This window comes from Ambystoma mexicanum, chromosome 1q (assembly GCF_040938575.1).
Source record: "Ambystoma mexicanum isolate Mex_15411 chromosome 1q, UKY_AmexF1_1, whole genome shotgun sequence".
Lineage (NCBI taxonomy): Eukaryota > Metazoa > Chordata > Amphibia > Caudata > Ambystomatidae > Ambystoma > Ambystoma mexicanum.
In genome coordinates this window covers 1,428,100,023-1,428,124,865 of record NC_090922.1, presented here as the reverse complement: position 1 = coordinate 1,428,124,865, position 24,843 = coordinate 1,428,100,023, and the positions used below count along the sequence as shown (strand labels likewise).

The window sequence follows — 24,843 nt, the reverse complement described above, 5'->3', positions numbered from 1 at the left end:
GCAACAGTGGTTAAAAAGAGGGTGCAATCACCTACTGACTTATTATGGAGACAGGAAATAATGTGAAAAGCAGTTATGCCACACAAGTTATCAATAGTAGCATTTGACCAGCTCCATCATCCATCGCATCTCTAAGCAGCACATCGCTGCAGACATCCAGGAAGACTGGTTTGTCCCAAATCTCCAGGAGCACTTGACCAGTTTCGTTATCCGCTGCACCACGTGTCAGAGGTACTGCACAGGGATGTGTGAGAAACCTGAAGGTGCTTCACCCGCTAGTCCCCGGGGGATCTATCATCCGGGTGGATAGGACACAGCCATTGCTTTTGGATCCAGTTCCCGGGGTGGACCAGTGCGCGAAGATCACCTGGATGAGGGGTTCTCGGGGAGTGGAAGTAGGACACTGGATGATGTGCTGCGGTATCCCCTTCCCTTTAACACCATTCCCCCATCCTACTAGGTAAGATATTTAGGAACTCGACACCCCCCCCCTTTCCCAACACTGACACTTTTTCAATGGACTAACACCAGAGCCATATACCTGACATGTCCCAACATCATGGACCGGCAAGATCAGGCAAGTACGGATTATTACACACGCCTGACTTCATCACACTTCCCCACATGGATAAAAGGCGGATAAAAGGCGGAGCACGATAGCACACTCTGAGCGAGGCAAACCACACGAGGAACAGCAGTTCCAAGATGGCAGTTTCATAGAAGGAGAAAGACAGCGAGCCGAGAGAGAGTTGCAAGGAGGGAAGTACCCGTGACCTCTAAAGATGGTTACTCTCATTAACCTAAGAAAGTAAGAAACTGAAGACCGGGAACTAAGACTGATCAAATCTGCACCGGCGGTACCCAGGGCTCTTCCTCGTCGATAACCAAGGCAGGGAGGAGCGATTGCTGGTGTTGTACTGTCCTTGGTGCCTACAACAAAGCAGCATAAGAAAAGGCAGCACAGCCGGTGAGTCAGAGAGACTGGTATAAAACCGGCTTGCATTTTGAACCAAGGTTGCAAGATAACAGTGTTGGCTATGAGCGACACGATTATAATTGGAACCATAGAAGTAGTTGAACTTTGTGAGAAAATATACCATGCACAGAGTGGTCCAGCGCCAGATGGGCACTCATTCGAAGGTCTCTGTTAGGTATCCAACTGATGCTGAGTCTATGGAAAAGGAATACTGAGTTCTAAGTGGTCATGCAACAGGTTTTGCTAAATCCTGTGCAGATTTGAAAGTCTTTAATAGTTTAAAGTACATTGCAATTGGTTTGAGCCCGGCTGAGGGAGACTATTTGACCCTTGTAAATGAAGTTGGCCCGAGCCCGGCGGTAGGACATCAGATGAGAGCTTTTTGTGAGAACGGAATTTTGAGATAGAAGTGTTCCTGCAACGGGTCAAGCTATAACCTGTGCAGATTTTAAAGTCTTTGATAGTTTAATGCAAACTGAAATTGGTCCAAGGCTGGCTGAGGGAGACTAATTGTGTTAAAAAGGAGGATCTGAGCCCGGCTGATGGGCATCTGGGGTGAATTGTGAGTCACCCACAAAAGAACTCGGACATTTGTTTGAAAAGCATCTGAGCCCGGAAGAGGGGGATCCAGGGTGTCGAATGAATCATCCGAATTGAATACTTGTGAGATGAAAAGAACTTTGTTTTGATTTTGATATATCAGGCCCTCTGAATCAAGAGACTTTGATAAATGAAGAGACTTGGGTACAGAAGGCCCTGATGCTGGTAATGGAACTGTATCCTCGTGCCAAAGAAGCCAGTGTGTGTGCTTGGCTTGAGTGAACCACCTTGCCTGTGCTGAAAACGTGGGGAAGGGAGTCCAATGGCACAATCATCCCGACTTTTCGTTTTGTGAACACTTTTTTCCTTTTCATGAACTAAACCTCACATTATTTGTAAATTAGTAGTAAGGATTGGCAATAGGTTTCTTTTAGTATAGGCCCCTTTTTATTTGACAAGAGTCCACTAGGACTATATTATTATTTGATGGTCATAGCTTGCTCCCATCTGTAGAGTTAGGTTTAGATAGGAATTTATCTCACCCTTGTAAAAGTTCAATAAACACCCTTGAACTGTGGTCACTTGTGTCAATTACTGTTGATACCATGCCTTCCTTACAGATGCCTGGCCTTACTGGGCCGTTCCACGAGTTGCATGTCGACTACACGGATATGGGTGAGAGGTGCAACGTTCCTGTTTATTTAATTGTTGTTGTCTGCCCCTTTTCCCGATGGGTGGAGGCGTGACCTTCTGGACATCCAGTTGCAAAATGCGCAGCCACATTTCTAGTGCACCTGTTTTTTCCACAATGGGGTGCATTGGATTAAGGACAGATAGCAGTACACACTTTTGTAATTAACTATTCAAAGAAATGGCAACATTTCTTGGCATTAAATATTGAATGTGCACCATTTGCCACCCCAGGCCAACGGGGTGGTGGAGAGGGTCAATGGCATACTGCCCAAGCTTTGTACCACGTTAAAGAAAAACTGGGTGCACTTTTAAGTTTACGCACACAGCCCTGCAAATGCCACATTTATCACCTCATGAGGTGGTCACTGTTTGTCGCATGTGAACACCTCTAACCCCTGCTAGAAGACCATCAGACTCACACATGGCAGCATCTGTGTTAGGAGAAGAATTTCAGTTACTTGACCACCCTAATGCAGGCCATGTAACTTGTCTCAACAGTTTGCACCACCCCAATCCGAGGAAACGCAACACGCCACGGCTGCTGCACCATCGAATTCCTCTCCCACTCCGTTACTTCCAGGTGACCTGATATACGTGCGGAAATTCCTCCACTGGTGGAGTTAACCCAGGTATAACGGGCCATATCGGGTTGTCTTCGCCACTCCCCTTGCTGTCGAAGTTATGGAGCTGCGCTACTAGATCCATCTATCGGGTGCCCAGAGAGCACCCCTGAACACACCACAGTGACGTCCTATGCCCAACAACTCAGATTAATACTGTACTGAGACATTTTAACTACCTCCTGTTTGGCCCCTTCGTGCCAGTGTCCTCATGACACACCTCCACTATGCAGCACTTTTGCACAGAGGGTGCTCTCTTGCACCCTCCCAAAGTCTTTCTCGTTCTCTTTCTCGCTCTCTCTCGCTCTCTCTATCTCCCCTTTTCTTTTCCTTTGAATAACTTGATTGCTTTTCAGAAACTGAGAAGATGGTACCAGCGCTCTGAAACGACTAAAAAGTTTAATTATGATATTGTGTCTAGATTTTCATGCTCTTATGCGCCCTGCATTATATCGCAGGCTTGTTTGCAGTTTTCTTGTTTTCATTAGGAATTTATTGTGGAGCTTTTTTTTTTATATGGGGTCCACATATAAAAAGGGGGGGCGATGGGGAGGTTTGTCAAAACACCACTATTGATAATGCATATAATAGTGCTAGTACAAACGCTATCTTACATGCCAATAGCACCAGTTCTGTCACTGTTGCAAAAATACCCACTGAATCTGGACTGTTAGACGCTGTTGTCGGGTCCTTATTTTTTCCAATTTCTTTCCTCACGGCCAGCTGCACTAGTACTTGCAGGATTGTTAATGGCTATCTAAAAAGCAGCAAAGTATGATGTCTATCATGGGCTCGGCTTGGATGCTATAGAGTCTAAGCGCTACCCAGAACTATCCAATAGCTAGTATACGGACATGAGCACTTTGGGGAGAGAAAGCAAATGGGAGCTGTTATGTTTGTTAGATGGTAATGCATGCATCAGGGGCCCCCTAGGTCCTAGTGCCGCAAGAAGTATCCATTATAGAGGCTCAATGTCCAATACATCTAGTGCAATGTAGGGTATGTGGCACTTTCCAGGCACACAGTGTAATTATAATTATTACTATAATTATGAATAGAGGGTCTTCACACCCTCTTCTGGTCTTGGCACCCAGGAAAGGGTCTCTGAAGCACATCTAGACAACCAGACTGAACTACAAAAGACATCAGGTTTATTCTTTTCAGCAAGGCAGGTCATTGCACACTGCACACCAAAGACATCTCTGCAAACTTCCAAAACCTCTGGCCTCTCCCTCCCTTATATACAATCAAGAAAGGTGAGGTAATGGCATGATCAATGTACAACCCTTTTTCCTGCCTGTGATTCGTTGGCCTACCTGCCACTCAGAACTTGGGTAAACAGGTTTTACTTAGCTCATTCTACATCAGTGGCCTCTGCATGAACTTCTATTAAAAAAATATCCATTGATGATATCATGATTTGCAGAAATCCACCATCTTAGAAATTGCCTGACCATGCCTGGCTTATCACAAAATGGCGGATCAACCTATTCCTGATCAGAATTTGATACCTGCTCCGATTTGAATATAGTTTTTCAGTAATTTATAATAAGCATATACTACTTAACAAACCTTCTATCACACAAGACATTCTGACCCCACATAATAGATCGCTTCTTCTAACCGCTTTCCTGAAAGGCACTATATTTCTGATTTTCGAAACATTTAGAGTCATTGATCAACCCGACAAGTTATCAACATTCGGTTTGAGGGGTTCTATCTTAAATGCATTCAGTTTGAGGGGCGGGGGTAGAACCATCTCCTGTATAATTATAATTGGGTATTTATAACACGCTTAATACCCAGAGATTTCTAAGCGTGGGCCTCGCATGCAAGTGTGTTGCCCCTGAGCTATCCTCCCGGTAAGGCTCCAAGTATCGGACCCAGACCAACTGCAGTGCAACAACAATCCCAAATGTATCCAGTGTCTGCCGAGCCACATTTGGTGGTACAAGGACTCAAATATGTGGCAAACGAGTGGCAAGAAACAACGCTGAGTTGCAATGAAGGGTCTGTTTCTGTGGGGGCCAATGAACATTGTAACAAACCTTGCTCATCCCAGACCTCAAGAAAGGCACAGCTGCAGTGATGGACTACTACTGGGTGTGTGGTCAGCAAGCGTACTTGCACATCCCACCATCATGAAGGGCTACTGTTTGCTCGCTACCTTGCACTTGGCACTGCTTGTGATACCAGAAGTGTCTCCACGGGGAGCCGGCGGACTCATCCGCTCCAATGGTAGTTGCCACATCTGATGTGCCTACCAGAAACCCATTGCAGGTCCCGGAGCTCCACATCCTTCCTGAAACTGAAAGAAAAGAAGAGTTGTGGCGAAAGAAAAAATCCACTTTCTATCTCGTGACTCATCCGAACTTCTCAGTGAGATACCCGATGAGCACAGTGGCACAGAAACGTTCTCTGCATCACTTATACTGCCTGGGGTCCAAGCACCTGCTAATGCCAAATGGTTGCAAATAGTCTGCAGGGAACTGATACAGATGGCAAATGACTCAGAACAAGGGTTCAACGCGATAAAAGTAGAATTACTGGCTCTGAGATTGATGTTGATGCAGAACTACTATGTTCTTGACCTCCACACGGCAATGGAAGGAGGCATGTTTAAAAAGATCGGAGATTCCTGCTGCGCATTTGTGCCTCCTAATGATGCAGAGAACGGCTCCCTCATGCAAATAATGAGAAGGGTACACACCCTGGGAGTGCGCATGAAAAAAGAAGCTGGAATACAGAGTGAGAACTGGTTTGAGAACATATTCTCGTGGGCCCCTTCCTGGTTGGGAGCTGTTAAGTGACTTCAATTCAGTACTCCAACTAAATCGGTGCCTCGTCTGGGATGCCCAATGAAAGCCCTTATTTATATATTTTTATGACAAGTTCAAAGATCTGGATGATAAACCCTTGTATAACGCCCCTCTCTTTGACTCCCACTGACCTCACTGAGCCAAGAAGTAGGTTTGTTTTGCAAATTAAAAGATTTATTTTACAAATTAAACAATATATATATATATATATATATATATATATATATATCACACTTTTATAAATACATTAATATTTGATAGCACACTTATGAATATGACAGTGATCTACAATGGGTAGTATTACACTGGCACACCTTTTTTAATTTTACTTAGGAGTTGGTATGGAGAGGATAAAGTAGCTGAGAATGCTTTTATGGGTTCAAGGAAATGCAATGATAGAAAAGAATGCAGCACAGAAATAACTGAGATGGTTTCCACAAGAGATAATATGATCACTTTTTCTTTTGACAATTCACTCCCCCCTTATGCAATATAAGGAGATGGAAGGAGAACACACAATTTTCAGGAATACAATCAAATGCAATACCAATTCAGTTCCCCCCTAGCAAGCTTAGAGCAGCAGGGATGATTTTAAAACACAGGCAACAATACTTTAAATGTGATTTGCAAAGAAGTGAAAATACGCTAGATGAAAGTTAAATCTCGTTCCTAGCATGTATGGTTCAAAAGATACGGACGATTTTGTGGAGGTAGATTTTCAGAAATGAAATAATGATTCAGAATGGCAAATGACACTTTCACAGCTTTAAAGTCACAGAATGAACACGCGATCTCTAAGGCAGTTCTAGGCTGGTTGAATTGGAGTGGATAAGCTTAATTTAAACTAATATATGACTATGCACAGTTCTGGCTGAGTACTCACACTATAAATTTGAAATAGGGTCTGCTATCGGCACTGCACAGCGGTCTGGTCTGGGTCTCTCTGGATACAGCACTGCTTTCTGGGTTCTGGCACAGGGTTCTAGCCAGAATCAAACAGCACAGCCCGGCTGTTGAAGAGTTTAATTAGGTTGCAAAAGATTTTGAGGCCTGCTGAAAAGGATTCAGCTTGTGGATCAGGCCTCTCTGCTACAAAGCTCTGGAATCTGGAGTCTTCTGGCAAAGGTTCTTCGCAGGAAATCAGTTTGAAGTGGGAAGTGAGTGTCCCTTCCTGGGTCTCAGTGGCTCTTTTTATGTCTTTTGAAAATGGGTGTGTGGGTGGGCATAACTAAGCCTCCCCCTCACAACTTATCATTGGCCAAGTTCTCCTCTCTCCCTTGATTGGGGGAAGGAAATGGAGTGTCATCGTGATGAGCTATGTTTATGGGTCAGAGGATCCTCCCCTTGTCACTTTGCACACAAATCTATTTTTGATCCAAATGCATATTTATGTACAATTATTTTAATATTATATGTCCAGTTAACATATTTTCTGTAGCACCAAACCATCCGATCCCTGTCTTTGTAAGATGTTGTTTCCACTTCTTACAGAATTCTGCCCTTTTCATCCAGAACACAACCTCAAAACTTTTCCAGAATTTACACAAATGTGCGCAAGGAATATGGGCATCAGATGATGTGTCAGATTTTTAACATACATACATTTGGAGTAATACCCTATTTTCCGCTACTACTCCCCAGAACATACCACAGAGTCCTAACACCTCTTAAAATGTGCACAGAAAAATCACAGGAATAATGATATTATTGATATAATTTTGACACTTCCGTACTATGAATTATCCATCTTTTTAAAATTATGCTCTGGCCCAGATGGGTGTGGTTTAGGTTCCAAAGCACATGGGAGAATTTCTGTCTGTCCCTGACACCTGACAGAGCAATAGAGAAGATGTTGGTACCCATGATCGTATTCGTGATGGTCATCTTTTGCACTTGCCAGTTGGGCCTCAGATGCTGTGCCAAAGCAGTGCCTAGTAGCGCTAAGATGATGGTCTCCATTGGGTTACCCAATGCACCTCGCAGTACAACAGAGCACGGTACCCAGACAGATGACCCAAACAAACCCTGAATTATCCTTAGTGACACAGTCTGCACCCCTGTGGCACCATATATATATATATATATATATATATATATATATATATATATATATATATATATATATATATATATATATATATATATATATATATATATATATATATATATATATATATATATATATATATATATATATATATATATATATATATATATATATATATATATATATATATATATATATATAGCTTGCACACTTGAAGAGTATGCCCAGTCTGGAGAAAGTTTACATAGTGTGTGTAGAACATGGGTTCCTGAGAAAGGATCGGAATCCTATTTGGAAGCTGAACGGTTACTGGGGGATAAACAGGGGCAATAATGCAGGGGAATTTGTTAATATAGAATTAACAAAGGGGGGAATGTTGGGAAGGAGAGGGGGTCTTCCCACTCCCAAGCTATTCCAAATGTAAACCGCACACCAAGGGAGCAAGGGGCTATATACAGAAGAGAGTGTATGATTGCATAGTGCATGCATTAGGGCTATATTGTAGAGGCGAGTGTAGACGCCATCTTGGTTATTGCCAGCCATTTTTATAAATATGGCCAAGCGCTGCAAAATGCACCAAATGTGTAAGTAAGAGATTTGCATGTCCCACATAGACATAACCCCTACTATGAGTAAGCTTTGGCCAGTTACAAGCCTGCCATTCTCTCAGAGGCTGTAGGCCTCTGCACCCCGGAAAGCAAGGATGGTGACCGTTGGAGTCTGCTGGCGCATCTGGGAACCAGTGAAGTATGCAAGTTGGTATGACCGTGGCTCTCCCCCTGGGCCCATCTCTGTGTCTGCCAGGTGCACCATTACAGTGATGGAGTAGAATTGTTTTTTAAATAAGTAATTGCTTGTTAGGCTTTTTATATCACGGATGACGAGCCCAGCAGCACCCACGTGGACGGAGGCAGACAAGAAGGCTGCGACCAATGGTCTAGTATCCCCTACGGCGTGGACTCCTGTATAGGGTCACTCCAACCAGCCTTGCAGGTTTTTACTGTATATCATGGCGACAGTGATGACACCATGTGTCTATTAACTTGCTGCACATCCCAAACTTGGTAGAAAGTTTGGCAGCAGCAGAGTTCTTTGCTGATGCATTTGTATTTAGTAGAAATAAATTCTTGTTCTCCTTGCAAGCGATGACCTGGGCCTTTTTCTCTAGTGGGCTGTATTATTTCTGGTGTGAGCATACAGGGGCGTACCTTCAAGAGCTAGGGGGGCGCGGCTGTAGCGAAACCCCAGTAAGTAGATGGTGTTTTACAATGACTGCATAGAGAAAGGTGTATGTTTAAATAAATAATTACAATGTGTTTCTAATGCCAATGTGATAGCTTGTTTTAAAGATGTCAATAGCTTTTGTATTGCTGAATATTATAGTAGAGTATATTTTGACTACTCCTTGTGGCAATAATAATGAATACATTTTCTTATGTGGTCCCACATTCATAAATAGCTTCTTAATTTACCCCGTCATTATTTGTAAAACGAACAAACTGGGGACTTCCTCAATCACAATTTTATTACTTGACATGCCAAAACACAGGAAAATGAAAAGCGCATTCCTGATACTTTGCTAGCACTCAAGATAGGATCACAGGTGTGGTAATCGCCGTACCAAAACTAGCCTCGCTGACAATGGAGCCAAAGGGAAACTCATGCCACCCTGTCCACTCTTCTCCAATATAAAACCCTTGTCTGGCATCTTGCTTTTCCTCCACTTAACCCACAACATTGTTTTGCAACTTGGCTATAAAGATAGCCTTCATTCATCGTTACCCACAGCATAAAGCTTTATGCAGTCATTCCTTTCTAATCACCCCTCCCAGAGGTATCCCTACATATTATCCCCACCAAAAATAGGCGATATTTTTGAGGGGGATGATTTGTGGGAGCGGGGGATTGCTTGGGTGTGCCCTGCACCTTTAAAAATAATGCGAAGGCTGCCGGGAGGGTCAATGCCTCAATATCGCCACAAAAATATGGCGATATTTTTGTATTGCGATATTTTGGAGTGGGTATTAACACATGGAACCCTCCCAGTCCTCTTAAGGACCATGCCAACACTGTAGCTCCCCCCACCGCCATTACATAGACACAGCTATGCCTGCAGCAAATTAATGTAATCGTGTCCAGTTGCGGGTCATTGTTGGGTGCAATTCTGTGTGGGTGCTCAGAAAAAGACTCTGTCTCAAACATGCACTCAAAATAAAGTATAGCAAAGACGTCTCTGCACGATACCTCAGCAAGCTCTGACACTAGTATATTACCTGCATTACACAGGTTTGGGTCCCTTACAGGGGCTCTGAAGAGAAATACAAAGGGTGATTTCTCTTGTACCCTTTAGTCTGACCACTTTGACCCCTGGTGTGGTGTGAATGTGTGTGTGTGTATGAGTTTAGTGGCAATGCAGTATTATTTTGTACGTGCAACATCATCAAAATGCAGTATTGGGGGTTTTGACCGCCAAGACTGTATGAAGTGGAATTCACAGTCTATGCCAGTATAGTCCCAGTAAATCAGTTATTTACAGTGACCCGAGCAGTGACCATACTGGCGTAGATTGTGGCTGCAGCTTCATCAGTGATTCACAGCAATCATACCAGCATCAATTGTAACCATACTTCGAGGGGATTGGGTCCTCCGACGTATTGCATATCTATGACAGGTAATCACCACAGCTGTGCTGCTTTGGAAATTTTTCGGCTCCTGCGTCGATGACAATACGCTGTCCAAAAGGGCCTCCGTCGAGCCGACGTCACCCGATGTTATAAGTAGGACGCACTGCACCCGTAGCCTCAGTTCTGTTTTTTCCCCAAACGTGTTCGCTTCGGAGATCTCGGCGCGCCTCGGTTCTTCTGAGTTGTTCTATCGGTTCTTCGAACCAGTTTCTTTGTGAAGATTTCCATGATGTCTTTGTCTTCTTCTACCCCACGGCCGGGTTTCAAGAAGTGTCGGGACTGCGGTTCCAAGATGTCACTGACGGACCCGCACCTCGCCTGCCTCTGGTGCCTCGGTGAGGACCACGCCACGGACTATTGTGACGATTGCCAGGCATTAACTTCGAAGGCTTTGCGGGAGCGTAAGAAGAAGCTTTCGAGGGGATTGGGTCCTCCGACGTATTCCATATCTATGACATGTAATCACCACAGCTGTGCTGCTTCGGAAACTTTTTCCTGCGTCGATGCGCCGTTGTCGAGGACCTCCTCCGACGTCATCTGATGTGATAAGTAGCACGCACGACGCCCGTAGCCTCAGTTCCGTTTTTTCCGCGAACGTGTTGCTTCGTGAATCTCGGTTAACGCCTCGTCTTCGACCCCGCGTCCGGGCTTCAAGAAGTGCAGGGAGTGTGGGTCCAAGATGTCGGTGACGGACTCGCACGACGCCTGCCTCTGGTGCCTCGGGGAGGCCCACGACACGGATGACTGTATCGACTGCCAGTCGCTCACGTCCAAAGCCTTATGTGAACGTAAGAAGAAGTTGTCGGTAGGTCGGGTGTCCAAGCCCCGGAAGTCGAAGTCTGCGGGGCTTTCGACGGGTGATTCGAGAGGAGACTCTCCGCGTCATCGTCGGAAGTCTCGTGGGTCTCCTTCTAGGAGTCGGTCTCGCCACTATCAGCCTCTTCGAGGCATTCTCGGAAGCGCCGACACCGGTCGTCTTCCAGGTCCTCTTCGGAGGACTCTGCCCGGCACGTCGCTTACCCCACCAGCCGTGCGACGCCGGAGGAATGGGCTTCCTTCGGGAAGAAAATGCTGGCGATTCTCGAGTCGCAGGGTACTAAGCCGTCCGTGCTCCCGAGTGGGGTCGGTCGTGAGAGGTCGAGAGACACCGCTCGCAAGAGTGGTCGGCATGAGTCACGGGAGAGGTCCTAGTCGGACAAGGGGACTCGTTCTCAACGTACCTGTTCCAGGTCCCGGTCCTCGACGCGTTCGAGACCGTGTGCACCTGTGATGTCTTCGAGGAAGACATCGACGTCTGAGGCGTCGAGGGCGTCGACAGGCTTTCTCGAGGCTCCGAGGAAGTCGTCGAAGCCGTCGACGCTCAGGTCGTCGAAGGACACGCTCGGAGCTCCGGCTTCGAAGACTGTGTCGACGCCGCCAATGCTGGCGGCACTGCATCTGACGTTGACGCCGATTTCCTCGACGCCGATCCTCTCGGCGCTGATGCCTGTTCTCTCGATGCCGGCGCCGATTCACTCGACGCCCTTGACGCCTTTCGTGTCGGAGGTACCCCGTGGCACGGGGGAACCCCCTAGGAAGGCTCTGGTTAAGAGCAAGCACTCTTGGGTGCCTTCTTTTCGCCACCTGGAATATATTTCAGAGGCGGATGAGGATTCTGATGGCCTGGTTCCTAGTCAGGTTCCAGATGAAATTGTCTCGGGCCATAGTCAGTTTGTCGATTTGAGGCAGTCACTGTATGATGCCAGTGGACTGGACACCTCTCCGGAGGTGTAGTTTTGTAGGCCTGAGCCTGGCTCTCATGCCGATTCCTCGTACCGACGCCTTATGGCTAGGGTTTCTGAGTACTTGGGATGGTCTGCTCCCCCGGGGGAGTTTGTGCAGGATGATCTCACGGACATCCTTGATGTTGGTCCCCCAACTGACCCGGTACTGCCGTTCCATATGGCTTTACAGAGAAGGGTGGCGGTGGCTTGGACTGCTCCGGAGAGTCTCCCGGCGGTCGGCAGGTCCTTGTCGCGAAAATACCGTCCAGCCAGTAGCGACCCCTGCTACTTGACCAGGCACCCCACTCCGGAGAGTTTGGTGGTGCAGGCGGCCACGGCCCCGGCAAAGCAGGCGTCGTACCCTACCATCCCACCTGATAGGGACGACAAACGTTTTGATGGCTGGGCGAAGAAAGTGTTTTCTTCTGGTGGTATGGCGCTTCAGGCGGCCAACTCCATTTGTGCCTTGTCTCGTTTCACTCACACTCTGTGGAACTGTGTTGCGTTAGCGGCTGAACATATTCCCGAAGGGGACAAACGCGATGGTTTCCTTGCTATGGTCCAGGATGGTAAGGATGCCATGTGTGAGTCCGTTCAGTCGGGTTTGGACTTGGCTGAATGCGTCAGCAGGTCCATGGCGGCGAGCACCGTGATACGCAGGTTTGCGTGGTTGCGGAAGTCGGGGTTTGCTCCTGATGTGCAGGCCCGGCTCCTCAACATGCCCTTTGACGGTGAACACCTTTTTGGCAGCAAGGCTGACGAGAGCCTTGAGAGGTTGCAGACCTCAAAAGCTGCAGCGAAGTCGTTGGGCGCTGCAGTTCGCCAACCTCCGCCTTTCCGTCCTAGGGGACAGCAATGGAGGGGTGGTTCCTTTCGCTATTACTCGTCCTTCAGTAAAGCGATAGGAGCTGGCAGTCAAAGAGGCCAACGCAGGGGTACCAGAGGTGGACGACAGGGTACCCGTGGTGCCAAGGCCGCTCGGGCAGTTGCCTCTTTGCCCTCAGGTAACGCTGCAGCCGCTACCACTCATTCATGAGGCCATGCCCCATGGTTCGCCGGTTGGGGGAAGGCTGGCGCAGCATCTTGTAGAGTGGCGTGCCATTACTTCAGATGTGTGGGTTCTGGAGATCATAACCCACGGCTACTGTCTTCCCTTTCGGCACAGGCCTTGCGACAATCCACCGGGGAACCTCTCTTTGCAGAGTCCGGATCCGCTCCTTGCGCATGAAATTCAGGCCCTGCTGGAGAAAGGCGCCATAGAACTGGTGCCTGTAGTGGAGAGGAACAAGGGATGGTATTCCCCTTATTTTTTGATTTCGAAGAAAGACGGGGGATTGAGACCCATCATGGACTTGCGCGGTTTGAACAAACTCCTAACGAAGGACAAGTTCAAGATGGTTACTCTCTCTCAAGTCCTCCAGGCCCTTCAGCTTCAGGACTGGTTGGTGTCTCTCGACCTCAAGGATGCTTACTTCCATGTGCCGATCCATCCCAAGCACAAGAAGTACCTGAGGTTCGCGGTTGGCGACTCGCACTTTCAGTTTCGGGTCCTGCCGTTCGGATTGACCTCCGCCCCGAGGGATTTCACCAAGCTCATGGTGGTGGTGGCAGCGCATCTCAGGCAAGGGGGGATTCACGTCTACCCCTACCTGGACGATTGGTTGATCAAGGGGAGCTCTCCCGAGCAGGTCCTGGATCATCTGTCCGTCACATGCCACTCCCTTCACAGGCTGGGCTTCTCCCTCAATTTAAAGAAGTCCCATTTGACGCCAACACAGCGGCTCCTGTACATCGGAGCAGTGCTCGACACTTCCATGGGGCAGTGTTTTCCTCACCAGGTGAGGGCTCTTCACATTCAGCAGATGGTGCACAAGTTTCAGCATGCCCAGACTCTCCCAGCGTTCGAGTTCTTGAGGTTGCTCGGCCTCATGGCATCCTGCATTCTTCTGGTGCCAGAGGCTCGCCTGCGGATGAGATCTTTGCAGTGGGCACTCAAGATGCAATGGTCGCAGTCCTCCGGCAGGATGTCGGACCCGGTTCAGGTGCCGCCCTCGGTCGCCCGGGACCTTCTGTGGTGGGCCGTCGAGGGCAACTTGATGAAGGAGGCTCCATTTTGGCTTCCCTGGCCGGAGGTGACGATCGGGACGGATGCATCCCTCACGGGATGGGGAGCTCATGCCAACGGGCTGACAGCGGTCGTTGGTCTCCGTCGAGTCCAGACTCCATATCAATCTGTTGGAGCTGAGGGCCATCAGGCTAGCCCTGAAGGCTTTTCTGCTGACTGTGCGAGGAAAGAGCGTCCTGATCCTGACGGACAACACAGTGGCCATGCACTACCTCAACAAAAAGGGGGGGCAGGGTCACTTCCTCTGTGCAGGGAGGCGATGCAGCTCGGGTTCTGGGCCATCCAGCAGGAAGTTTCGATCTCGGCAGTTCATCTGGCCAGAGACGAAAACGTGACGGCGGATGCTCTGAGCAGGCAGAGCACGATCTCTCACGAGTGGGAGTTGGCTCAGGAGATTCTCCTGGAGATCTTCGCCCTTTGGGGGACCCCTCAAGTGGATCTCTTCGCCTCCAGTGTCAACCGGAAGTGCGAAAGGTTTTGCTCGCGGGAATTTCCTCCAAAAGGAGCCTTAGGAGACGCGTTCGTGGTGGAGTGGTCGTTCCCGCTGCTGTACGCGTTTCCTCCAGTCCCCTTCATCCCGCAAGTGCTGCGGAGGTTACGGAAGTTCGGTTCCCGGATGATCCTCATTGCTCCGGCGTGGGCTCGGAGGACGTGGTACCCGGACCTTCTCGACTTGTCCATCTGCCCTCCGCGTCGTCTTCCCTACCGAGACGATCTGCTCTCACGGGAGGGGGGTCAGGTTCTCCATCCAGAGGTCAGATCCCGCAACCTTCACGCTTGGCTTCTGAAAGGTTGAGGTATAAGGATTGGGACCTCCCTGAAGACGTGATGGAGGTGTTACTTGCGGCCAGACGGCCTGCAACAAAGTCTGTGTACCGTTGCCATTGGAAAAGGCTCTGCGACTGGTGCAGGGTTAAGCATGTGGATCGTTTTTCATGTGACATTCCTGTGGTTCTTTCTTTTTTTGCTTTCTTTAGCCCACAAGGGCCTGCAAGTGGGTACCATTAAAGGTTACCTGGCGGCGCTGTCTATATTTAAGCACTCGTCTGAGGAGTGTTCTTATTTCAAAATTCCTTTGATTTCTCAGTTTCTGAAAGGGCTCACTAATGTGTTTCCACCGTCACCTTTCCAGGTGCCTGGTTGGGATTTGAACCTTGTTCTAAAATTCCTAATGTGTGCTCCATTTGAGCCTTTACATTCTTGTCCTTTGAGACTGTTAACCCTTAAAACTGTATTTTTAGTTGCAGTTACTTCCGCTCGCAGAGTAAATGGGTTGCAGACACTTTCTGTTAGGCCACCCTTTACGGTGTTTCATTGGGACAGGGTTGTCCTTAGGGTTCATCCTTCCTTTCTTCCGAAAGTGGTGTCGGAATTTCATTTAAGCCAGAAGGTCATTCTTCCAGCATTTTATCCTCCTCCGCATTCTGGTAAGGAAGAGGAGAGGCACCATAGGTTGGATCCTAGGAGAGCTTTAAGTTTCGACATTTCACGTATGTCCCGGGTCAGAGTGGACGATCAGCTCTTTATAGGTTACGCTGGAAGGCGTTTGGGACAAGCTGTTACTAAGCAGACTTTGTCTAGATGGATTATCTTGGCAATTTCTGAATGTTACCGCTTGGCGGGTAAGGACTCTCCGGTAGGCTTACGGGCCCATTCTACTAGGGGGGGGGGACTCTACTGCCCTGCAGAGGGGTGTTCCTATTCGTAACATCTGTGAAGCAGTCACATGGGCTTCAGTTCGTACTTTTGTAAGAAACTACTCCCTAGATCCTATCCATGGGCAGGATCTGGCTTTGGCAAGGCGGTCCTTTACTCTGCAATTTAATTGGGCATTCTAAATTTCTATATTCTAAATTCTTTTCCCTCCTCCATACGTTGGTACTGCTTTGGGAGTCTGTCATAGATATGGAATACGTCGGAGGACCCAATCCCCAAGTTACTTTCTTACCTGGTACCTTTCTTTCGATGGGACAGTCTGTCGTATTCCATATCGCTCCCTCCCTACCTGCCCCGCTACAGAATTTCTTATGCGATTGCAGCTTACGTTTCCGCAAGGCTTTCTGTGGTCATACTGGCAGAAGATTGGTGCCACACGTTCTGGGAAAAATCTATAGCTGAGGCTATGGGCGTTGTGCGTCCTACTTATAACATCCCGTGACGTCCGCTCGACGGAGGCCCTCGAGGACAGCGTATCGACGTAGGACGCAGACGCCAAAAACCTTACGAAGCAGCACAGCTGTGGTGATTACCTGTCATAGATATGGAATATGTCGTCGGACCATCCCATCGAAAAAACGTTACCAGGTAAGAAAGTAACTTGTTCTTCACAAAAGTGATTTAAGTGTCCATTATGGGCATAGATTTTAGACAGTTTCATGACTGATTTATAGTGAACCTAGAAGTATATATTTTGCATGCAGCTTCGAGTGATTTACAGTGGTCATACTACCATACATTGTTGTAGTTTTATGGAAGTGATTTATAGTGACAACACTGACATGGATTGTGGGCGTAGGATAAAAAGTGTTTACGCTGGGAATGCTGTCATTTATTATGAGCGCACCTTCATGAAGTTATTTACGGTGGCACTGCTGACCTATATCGTTAGCGCAATTGAATAAAACAGACTTACAACGGCAATGTTGGCATATGTTGTGGACACTGGCATCATAAAGTTTAACATTTGTGTGTGTGTTGTTGGCGACGGCGTATACTAGATTTCACGTATTGTAAATTGTGTGGCTTTTTACCAGTTTTTCTGAAAACTTCTCTCTGAAATGCACCATTTACACACATTAATTTATACGTTTTCTTGGGTGGAGAGCCCCCCCAAGGTTCCCAAGCTCCCTCGCTACCCTTTTCAATCTCACCAATTTGTGCGAGTTGTTAATCCTGCCCCCCCCCCTAAAAATATGAACCTGCAGCCACAGACCTTGAGTGGATTTCAATGCTAGTTCCCCCTCAGTGTAAGCCTTACTCTCTGGCACCTAAAGCTGCCTCCGACACTGGCTTGCACATAATAATGTTACTGCCGTGAGGTGTGGCGGATGTTGCATTTGTGTGGTAGATGTACCCCCTACTCCCACACTTTTGATGTAATCTTTGTTTAAAAATCGTATTTACAGCTTTCTCCGAGAGTGCTTCTTTGGTAGCATGATCTTGATGTGCTGTGCACATGCATGGTGGGCCAGTAAGGCCCGGAATAGTGTGGGGGCTCACAGAAGAACTTGCAAGGTGCTCCCACGTTTTGTGTCACACCTCTGGGCCCCAAGTGTGTACCTCATTGGATGTAGATGAGGTGGTCAGGGGTGGAGGCGGGGGGTATGTCTTGTCAGAGGCAAGAAAAAGGAATGCCCATCAATGTCCTTGGGTTCTGGTGGCGATACATGGGGAAATCGTTCTTGTGGGACCAGGCACTGGTCTTCAATGCATACAAAAACGTAAGAGGAGTATAGCAACGTTGAGAATGGATTTCTAACATGCCCTCTCAGCAAGTAGCTTTTTCGCCTTACCCAAACCAGAGTTGCGGACCTCTTCACTTTTCAAACTGGTAATTTGTGGTCCACTCAGCAAACTGATTACCCAGAGTACAGAGGTACACAGAACTCCCCTCCTCCCCCCGTGTATACATGGTGAAGGATTGGTGTGAAAAAGCGTAGCCTCTTTGATAATTCTAACTTGTACCCACACGACCCAGATATTGCAGCTGTAGGTGGCCAGCATCCTTATAGTGACATCGGAAGAAAAAGAACGAGGGAAGGAAGAAGATTACCCCTGGGGCGTGGGGGGGGGTTGAATTCCATGTATAGAAGCATCAACTAGTATCTCATCAATTTATGTGTTAATACATTCAAATAGAAGCGTTCACAGAGAGCGAAGCGTGTGCCACGTGTTGGCATTCTAGTTTTAGCCGATGTAAGAGATCCCAGGCTCTGAGGCCATTGCAGAAAATACACACATTTGTGTATCACAAGACTTGCTCAGATTAATTATGGAAGATGATGTTGGCAGCTCAGGCTATTATCAGCGGTGAAGGCAGCTTTTGGTTCCTAATGGGTGAATATTAGGGTGCCAGCGGGCGCTGGGAGGCTGCCCACGCAACAGGCTATTTTTTTTGTCTTTTGTGAATTTTCTGGTGCATAGTATCTGCCGTATCACCCAGAAAGGAGCATATGCTGTGTGTTCAGATGTGTTGCAATGTCTTGAAAGGTTCCAGTGATAGGCTAATGTCAGGACTTGGGGGCTAGCTAGCCTTTTGTTGTAGGCCCTGAGCTGCTATCCGAGTCTACAACAAAATGACCCAGGGCTGCAGCCATCTCAACCCCCCATTAGCAATGCCTCTTGGCATTGGGGGGGCTGCCCCTGATGCCAGCTTGCTCACCTGAAATGGGACGTGCGACCGTTGCTGCTGTGAAGCAGTCAGTGCATTTTAACGGTAGCACTGCTGTTGTCTGCGCTGTTGCTCCTCCAAGCCGCACTGTGTCCTGTCCTATTAGCATTGAAGTCCTCGGAGACTTCCACGTCACTGAGTCTAATGTGCAACGTTAGGTCATTAGTTGTGTCTACCAGCGCTGCAGGATGTTTTGGTTGAATAATAATACTATGTTTGTTCTGTGTACACTCTAACCCCAAATCCCTCATGAATCCGTCTTGGACGGCGAGTGCAGAGGTTAGGCCGATAGCTGCAAATCACCACATTAATATGCGCATTTACCTCTGCAGCCTCTGTTAGCACGAGCACGTTAATGCTTGGAGGAGTGCAGCGTGATACATGGGGGCCATTATGTTTCAGCAAAGAGAGGAATCTTTACTCAAATCATCATGAAGTCACAGATTCTTATTCTTTGTTCCAATCTTTGAAAGTCTACAGTGATATATGTTCATTGTTCACTTTTTTTATTTTAAATTTGTGGTATGAATTTCTTTTTGTCTTGTTTTGCTCTCCCCCATGCAGCCATGGACACCGAGCTGACAGGTAACTGGTCTAATGATATATACACCGTGTTGCTTGCCTGTGGGCTGCGCTCGTGTGGTTGTGTCTGATGACTGTATGTGCCACAAACACCCCGCCTCGCAGTTTGACTGATGATCTGTGCGCTTGAAATCATTGGGCTGTTTGCCAGCCGAAAACTCCCCATGCAAATAAATTATCAGGATGTCACAGGGCCAGAAAAATCCACCTTCACGGTCTGCAATGCATTTCTCAGGTGACGCCTCCAGGGCGCATTCATTTATGTTTCCAGGTCATTTCTTTCCTTCACTGATATCCCACAGCACTCCAAAGCTATGGCAATTTACAGGACTTCATTAATGATGTCGGAGAGCGAAAGGCAACACCAGGACCCGAAGGCAGCAGGTCTAGCAGGCAAGAAAGGAAGAAAAAGGCAAGGAGAACAAATGGACTTTCAGTGTTGTTAAAAAAATAAAAAAAATACAGATTGGGTAGCGTAAGGGTGCAGAAGTACGAGTCATGTTTGTTGGCAAACACTTTGATTTATAGAAGTGAGAGAATAGAAAGGCATATCTTTGCCTGTTACTATGAAGGATTGCCCTACCCACAAATACCAAGGACTCTGTCAGGATGTCTGTAAAGCAAGATGTCCACCGTCCTGTGTCCAAACCTATTTCTGTCCCTTAACCCTAACTAAAGAAAGCTCAGTGTCTTCTTAATCCAGAAGGTGGCCCCTCTCCATCTGGATGTAGGCTCCCAAGCGCAATCTTGTAAAAAAATCTTTAACTTCAAAATTCACTTCTTGACAATCTCCAAGCACCCCTGGGTCACAAATGTGGTTCACTTTCCTATCAAGCCCTCCTTTTTCCAAAACACAATTTTCTAGTCTATCCAGATCGATAATGGGTTATCAAGTTTTGTTCACTGTCCTGCCAGACTTGATTTATATACTGTAGAAGTCCAAAACGGATTTCTCTCTTTGGCAAAGGGACCCGACCCTCTATTCTGTTCTCTAGCGTGTCTTTTCTTGACCTTGACCCCAGGTCTCTGGACTGTTTCTGGCTCTTGTGGTTTGTTCTGCCACTTGTTTCTTTCTTTGCGTTTGAGATTGTTTTATACTTTCTCATAGTCTCCCTGATTCACTCTGGGCTCCAGCCCACTGATTCTATATGTCTCTGTACAGGTGTGGTCCTTGACCTTTGTATACTTTCCTGGCAGGGGTCGTCCATTTCTATGTGGGTCCCAGACCCTGATGTGCACTGGCGTGGCTTAACCACTTTCATATGGGTTCCAGACCATGATCTTCTGTTTCTGTGGGACCCCTGTCCTGGCTTCACCTGATTCCCACCTGAACAGACCTGGTGTACTCTCCTGCCAGGTACTGTTTGACATAGGCTTTTTCCAAATGTTGCGTCAACTTGTATAGCTCCTCTGTTATCCCCTTTTGGTTCTCGGGATGTATTTACACGATTCACAAAGTATGTATCAAATTGTATAATTCCTTTGATATCCCTTTTCACCATTCCGGATGCACTTATGTGGTTTGTAAAGTTCATATTGAATTGTAGAACTCCTATGATATCCCTTTTCACCTCTACGGATGCATTTATATGGGTCGCAAAGTTTGTATCGAATTGTATAACTCCTCCATTATCCTTTTCTACTTATTGGGACGTATTTGTGTGATTCGCAAAGATTGTGTCAAATTGTATAGCTCCTCCGTTATCCCCTTTTGCTTCTCTGGATCTTTTTGTGATTCACAAAGTTTTCTTAAAATTGTATAATTCCTCTGCTATCCCGTTTTAGCTCTCTTCGTGCCCCAAGAGCCGGTCTGACCCTTTCCCTACCTTTCGGAACTCTTGCTGCGGTCTCTGGTCTCTCCTGGAGGCAGAGTGGGGCTTCAGTGTCACTGCCGTGCCTGGTGTTCTATTTTCGGCGGCTCCGTAGCATTCAACTCTCCCTCACGTCCTTGGCTGCGCACGCTCTCATTCTCGGTTCGCTTTCGCTAGTCGGACGTCCCTTATCTCCACCATCGGCCAGGTACCTGCAGAATCGACCTCTTGAAAATTCGCTTCTCTCCTTGACAGCATTTCCACTTCCAGCCTTCGGGTCCCTCTCAACAGAACCAGCGTCTTGTTCCTCACCCCTCCAGGGCTGGCTTGACACGCTTCCATTTTTATGATTGAGGCTGCTTCTTGTAAGCTGTACCTCGCGTGTTGGTTCAGCTTTTGCCCCCTTGTTCCATCTTTCTCGTGCTAGTGGCGATTTGTAGTTTGGGTAAACCTCACTCTTCCTTGTCCCAGTATGTTTAGTGAAACCCTCTACTCTACTGAAACACATAGAGGTATGGGGGGGACCAGTGGGGACTGCGTGGGGTGTAAGGACAATAGGGACAACAATAGAAGGGTTGAATACTGCATTCTCCTAAGGCTTTCATCATAGGTCCCATGGAGGGTTTCCCTCCTGATTCGATCCACCCACTGGCCTCATGGTCAAGTGTCTCCCTCCATGGAAGCAGTGACCAATACCCTAGGATTCGTCACACTAGGCACATGGGCTGGAGGAGGTGGGCATTTTCAGAAAATGGAGAAGTAATTACACAGTACCAAATGTTACTCCTTGGTGCCAACTGAAACTCCCATCTGCAATGATAGCCCTGTATCCTGCAGTATTGAGGCTCACCAGTTGCGCTTCCATCTATCTATTCACCCATCTTATGAAAAATGAAAAGGCTTGTATGACAGCGACGTAAGAAGGAAAACATTATTCATTTTATAAACTGCGTTTGCTCCACGCCCCCCATTTTCCAGTCTGCGAAAGTAACATTTTAAGTCTTCTGTTTGCAGGAAGCAACGTTTACAGGCTCTTGTGGTTCTAATTTTGACCAGTATTCATGTGTGACATCAACAACAATAAGGCGCCGTGTTGTGTTTAGGGAAGATCAAGTATCACAAGGAAATGGTGATTGATTAGTTAAACATGTCTGTCAAAGGTTCTGCTTTGATTGGCAATCGTATTGTGTCTATTAAATGTCAGCACTGCTATGGTATGAACCTCTGGACTCACCACGAGAAATGTTACATCGTGTTTACACCCCAACACTGGCTCCAGTAAAAGTGTTTTGGAGTGATGGGTGTTTTGAGGAACATGGTGCAATGGCAGTAGAGTTCAAAGTGAGTGTTCTGTAGAAAGGTAGACATGCATCAGCGATTAGGTAGGGTTCGGATCAAATGTTTGACAGAAATGTTGTTCAGACCTTTCTGGAAATTGACAGCCTCATTTCGGGAAGAAGGGATAGGAATAGAGATTTCCTCGTGCGTTTTTCCTCCTAAACGTGCATTTCCCAGAACAAAGGAATAATGGCTAATGGAAGGCCAACCATAAGCCTCACCATCAGATGTTGCAGTAACACTGTTGCACGGCTATGTAGAACTCTGTAGAACTCTGTGGATTAAGCATGTGGCTTTGATTGACGGAGTGTGGAGCTTCTGCATGCTGCCTTTCGGTGATAATAAATGTTTAGGCTCAAGGATGACGCCAGCCGTGACGTTCTGAGGCCTGGGGATACACTTTGCAGGAAGTCTGGTTGGGTTGCTTGTTCCAACACTAGCACATTTATGTAAGCTCAGCTCAATGAGGCAGTTCCTTTGCATCCATATTGATATATGACAAAGCTAGTTGCTTATTCAATGACAGTCCTTCGATTACAGTCTTCTTTTTATCTGATACATTGGTGAATATCTGCATGTCAACAATATATATATTTCTGAGGCTTGTGGAATCTGCTTAGATCACATGCTGTGCATAGGCCGACATCTAGTGGAAGCTGCGGAGTATTACAGTTTGTTTTTCGAAACTCGAAAATGGGCGTTGACACAGGGCGTGCCAGTAATACTATCCCTAGTGTGACGTCCACTGTACCCAAGATCCCTCGCGCGTCTAGGATCCTCAGATTGTATTTTTTCTGACATGAGGTAGCATGAGGAGTAGCGCAAGTACAGATAATCAAAGCAGATAGACAGAAAGGTAAGACTACAAGCAATCATGCGCCTTCTCTCAGAGGGGAGGAAGGGTGGGTCGCATGTGAATCTAAGCAGATACAAGCATCAGAAATACGATTACGGTGAGTAATGTATCCCTTCTGAGGCTTGTGGAATCTGCTTAGATCACATGCTGTGCATAGATTAGCGAGCAGTACCTGGAGAAGGAGGTGGGATGTGAGAAGGGTCATGAGCAAATAAGTGTCTTAGAACCGCTTGTCCCACTTGTGTATCTGCCTTGGAATGGGTGTCAATGCAGTAATGCTGAGTAAAAGTGTGAATAGAGCTCCAAGTAGCTGCTTTGCAAATGGTGTCAAGGGGTACATTTGCAACGAAAGCCAGAGTGCCCCAATGCCTCTAGTAGAGTGGGCTCTTGGCGTGAAAGGCAGAGTTTTTTCAGAGAGTGAGTAACACAGCTGGATACAGTTAATAATCCACTTCGAGATGGCACCTTTAGTGACGCGATCCCCCTCTCTGCCTGTAGCTACGGAGACAAACAGTTGATCTGTTTTTCTTAGCGGTCTGGTTTTATTTACGTAGTAGAGGACCGCCCTACGCACATCTAGGGTGTGTAGTTTCACCTCAGCCGAGCTTTGCGGGTCCTGGAAGAAAGCCGGAAGCTCGATGGACTGGTTTACATGGAATTTTGATATAAATTTAGGTGAGAACCTAGGGTGTGTGCGTAAAACCATTTTGTCTTTATGGACAGTAAAGAAGGGATCCTGCACTGACAGAGCCTGAATTTCACTGACCCTTCTTATAGAAGTAATAGCTACTAAGAAGGCCGTTTTATAAGTCAGGTGTTTGAGACTGCTTTTATGCATGGGTTCGAAAGGGGGGCCCATGAGCTTGGCTAGCACCACATTAAGGTCCCACCCTGGTGGTGGGAGGGTGAAGTCTCTTTACTCCTTCCATGAAGGCTTTAACTACTGGTACTTTCCACCACGAAACCTTGCTATGGGAAGTGGTGTAAGCCGACAGGGCGGCCAGGTGTACTTTCAGTGAGTTAAAAACCAATCCTGCATCTAGCAGGTGGAGCATGTATGTAACAATAGTGGAAGGAGTGCAATCAACCGGGTTGATTTGTCTACTCTGGCACCAGATAACAAACCTCTTCCACTTGTCAAAGTAACAGTGCCTTGTGTTTGGTTTCCTAGATTCCTTTAGGATGTCCATACACCTCTGTGGCAAATTGAGATGTCCAAACTCTATGACCTCAGGAGCCATGCTGCCAGGTTCATTGAGTTGGGTTGCTGGTGCACTGTTTGACCTTGGTGCTGGGACAGTAGGTTGTACCAGGCTGGAAGTTTGATGGGCTCGCACACCGCCATCCTGCGTAGGTGTGGGAACCACGGTTGTCTTGCCCACATGGGAGCAACTAGGACGAGTGTCATCGATTCCCTGTTCATCTTGTTCACCACTTTCCTGATGAGAGGAGTTGGTGGAAAAGCGTACGCAAACATCCCTGACCAGTTCATCCACAGGGCGTTCCCCTGGGAGTCTGGTTGGGGGAACCTGGATGCAAATCCTGGGCATTGTCTGTTTTCGCTTGTGGCGAATAAGTCTATAGTGGGGAAACCCCACT

General features: G+C 47.2%; 1 protein-coding gene across 11 annotated transcripts in view; it reads left to right on the top strand.

Moving 5' to 3' along the window:
* LOC138548762 (microtubule-associated serine/threonine-protein kinase 2-like) overlaps positions 1-24,843 on the top strand; it is a 2,396,492-nt gene that overhangs the window by 1,689,022 nt on the left and 682,627 nt on the right. For 7 of the 11 annotated variants that reach the window (XM_069642297.1, XM_069642294.1, XM_069642293.1 and 4 more), the window contains one exon: positions 19,222-19,242. The exons of the other annotated variants lie outside the window; for them this stretch is intronic. In XM_069642297.1, coding sequence (XP_069498398.1) covers positions 19,222-19,242 — 21 coding nt within the window. The remainder of the gene's footprint in view (positions 1-19,221; positions 19,243-24,843) is intronic. 11 annotated transcript variants of the gene reach the window in all.